Raw genomic sequence first — 2,566 nt, forward strand, 5'->3', positions numbered from 1 at the left:
CATCCTGGTCCATCCTGATTTCTGCTAAATGATGTCTTCCAATGACACAGGTTTGTCCAGTATTAATTTGGTAAGGAGGGTGGACTTTCCAATTAGCCCCCATGTCTCCTAATTCCTTTTAGTATTTTCGTGTTTCCTCTTTATCTGTGTATGCATCATAAGGGGGGGGGGTGATCTTGTGCCAAATTTTCCCCCCCAAGCTTGGTTGATACGGGTGTGCCAACTAAGAAATCCTTTTTCCTACTTCTTGTGCATCATTTTTGGCACAGAGGCGCTGCAGCTCTCACTGCAGGGCAGATTTTTTTGCTTTTTCTGAACTTCAATTTCATCCCTCGGGGCTTTAATTTTTCTCTTTTCCAATTTGTTAAATGCTTACAGGTCCTTGAACCATTATGCACGTACATATAGTACACAAGGGTGCCTTTCAGCAGTGTAGGGGAATGTTTAGACTAATCCCCACCTAAACTAACTCTACACACTCCAAAGAAAGAGTCTGCTGGGTCTAGAGTGTCAGACCTTAGCAGCAGCTCATGAAATAAGGGGAGTCGTCACTTCCTCACATATCCGCTGAGTCTTGAGGTTCAGCTGACCCACTACCTTAGGGTATGTCTACACTAGAAAGTTAGTTCGAACTAACGGACGTTAGTTCGAACTAACTTTCCTATGCGCTACACTAGCACTCCGTTAGTTCGAACTTAATTCGAACTAACGGAGCGCTTAGTTCGAACTAGGTAAACCTCATTTTACGAGGACTAACGCCTAGTTCGAACTAGCTAGTTCGAACTAAGGGCTGTGTAGCCCTTTAGTTCGAACTAGTGGGAGGCTAAGGCTTCCCAGGTTTCCCTGGTGGCCACTCTGGCCAACACCAGGGAAACTCTATTGCCCCCCTCCCGGCCCCGGAGCCCTTAAAGGGCCATGGGCTGGCTACTCACTTTGTGCCAGTTGCAAGGCTGCCAGCACCCGTGCCTGCACAGCCTGCACCTGCCACAGGATGAGCCAGCCATCCGAGGGCTCCCAGCCCTCCACTGCTCCCCACGACCAGCCTGGCGGCTCCCGGGAGCCTGCCCGGGGGCGCAAAAGGCGGGCGCCCGCCTGGTCAAGTGCGGAGATCGTGGACCTCATCGAGGTTTGGGGGGAAGCCTCAAATGTCCACGATCTCCGCACTAGCCACCGGAACGCGGCCGTCTATGGACGCATGGCTGCCAGCCTGGCTGCCAGGGGCCACCAGCGCAGCCGGGAGCAGGTGCGCTGCAAGATTAAAGACTTGCGGCAGTCCTACTCCCGGGCCTGCCTGCCAGAGGCTGACCCGGAGGCCTGCCCCCACTTCCATGCCCTGGACCGCATCCTGGGGCCTCATGCCGTCCCTGCCCCCCGGGACGTGATTGACCCCGGGGCAGAGGGACCGCTCCTGGACACCGAGGAGGAGGAAGAGGGCTCTGAGAGCCAGGAGCCTGCCGCCAGCCTTCCCAGGACCCGGGACCCCCGAGGCACCCCACAGAGCCGCTCGCCTGCATCATCAGAGGCCGGGGAGGCGTCCACCTGTGAGTACCCTCGTGTTCCCCTTATGTGTACGGGGGGCTGGGGCGAGAGGGAGCCCCGGGACCGTGCGCCTGGGCCTTGCCCACTACGGAGCAGCAGCTGGGGATCCTGCAGGGGCCCTGGCCTTGCAGAGGGGAGCTGGGTTTCACACACCTGGGCCCCTGGGGTAATTGACCGCTGGTCTTCTTGCACCACAGCTGCAGCACCGGGGACTGCAGGGCGCACCACACCGCCTGCAGCAGCCGCCCGCGCCCGGGCAAGCAGGACAGCCAGGAACCAGGAGGACTACCAGAGGCGGCATCTCCGGTTCCTGGACCGACAGCTCCGTCTCCAGGACCACTGGGTCCAGGAGGACCTCAGGCTGCGCCAGAGGAGTCTGGAGGCCCTGGAGGAGCAGGGCCGTGCCCTGCGAGGCCACCTCCAGAGCCTGCTAGACCGCTTTCCATTTCCTCCTCCCCCTGCTCCCCCTCTTGCTCCCCCTCTTGCTCCCCCTGCTCCCCCTGCTCCCCCTGCTCCTCCTGTTCCTCCTGCTTCCGCTCCTGCTTCCGCTCCTGCTTCATCCACACCCCCTGTCCTCTCTGCCCCCCCCTCCACAACCATTCCCCACCGACGCCCCCGGACCCGCAGTGTGGCGAGACGGGAGAGGCACCCAGACTCCCACCCCTGAGCTTTCCTTTCCCTTCCTCCCTTCCCTCCCCTCCCCTTCCAGCTCCCTCGTCCCAGGTTTCCCCCTCCCTTCTCCCACCTTCATTCCTCCCTCCCCCACCCCAGTTCTCTGAAATAAACAGACGTTTTTGTTTGAAAAACAGGTGTCTTTATTGTACAGTAGATAGGGAGGGGAAAGGGGAAGGGGGGGGGGGGGGGTAGGGTGGAAGAAGGCCCCGGTGGGGCATGCAGGGAGAGGTCAGTCCTCCTCCTCCTCCACCTGGAAGCTCTCCCGCAGGGCTTCCCGGATCCGGATGGCCCCCCGCTGGGCTTCCCGGACGGCGGTGGTGCGGGGCTGACCGTAGTGTCCAGCCATGCGGTC

General features: G+C 59.8%; 1 protein-coding gene across 1 annotated transcript; it reads left to right on the forward strand.

Annotated features, from left to right (window-relative positions):
* Positions 1-700: 700 nt before the first annotated feature.
* On the forward strand, positions 701-2,337 carry LOC142824009 (uncharacterized). The gene is made up of 2 exons (XM_075915768.1): positions 701-1,541; positions 1,737-2,337. The coding sequence occupies exons 1-2, from the start codon at positions 992-994 to the stop codon at positions 2,204-2,206; spliced, it is 1,020 nt and encodes a 339-aa protein (XP_075771883.1). The 5' UTR covers positions 701-991; the 3' UTR covers positions 2,207-2,337.
* Positions 2,338-2,566: the final 229 nt, after the last annotated feature.

Source organism: Pelodiscus sinensis, unplaced genomic scaffold (assembly GCF_049634645.1).
Source record: "Pelodiscus sinensis isolate JC-2024 unplaced genomic scaffold, ASM4963464v1 ctg66, whole genome shotgun sequence".
Taxonomy (NCBI): domain Eukaryota; kingdom Metazoa; phylum Chordata; order Testudines; family Trionychidae; genus Pelodiscus; species Pelodiscus sinensis.

Excerpts from the sequence above, each read along its gene's own strand:
- LOC142824009 (XM_075915768.1), top strand. The coding sequence starts at position 992 with ATGAGCCAGCCATCCGAGGGCTCCCAGCCCTCCACTGCTCCCCACGAC. Across the intron at positions 1,542-1,736 it reads GGCCGGGGAGGCGTCCACCT|CTGCAGCACCGGGGACTGCA; the intron begins GTGAGTACCCTC and ends CTTGCACCACAG.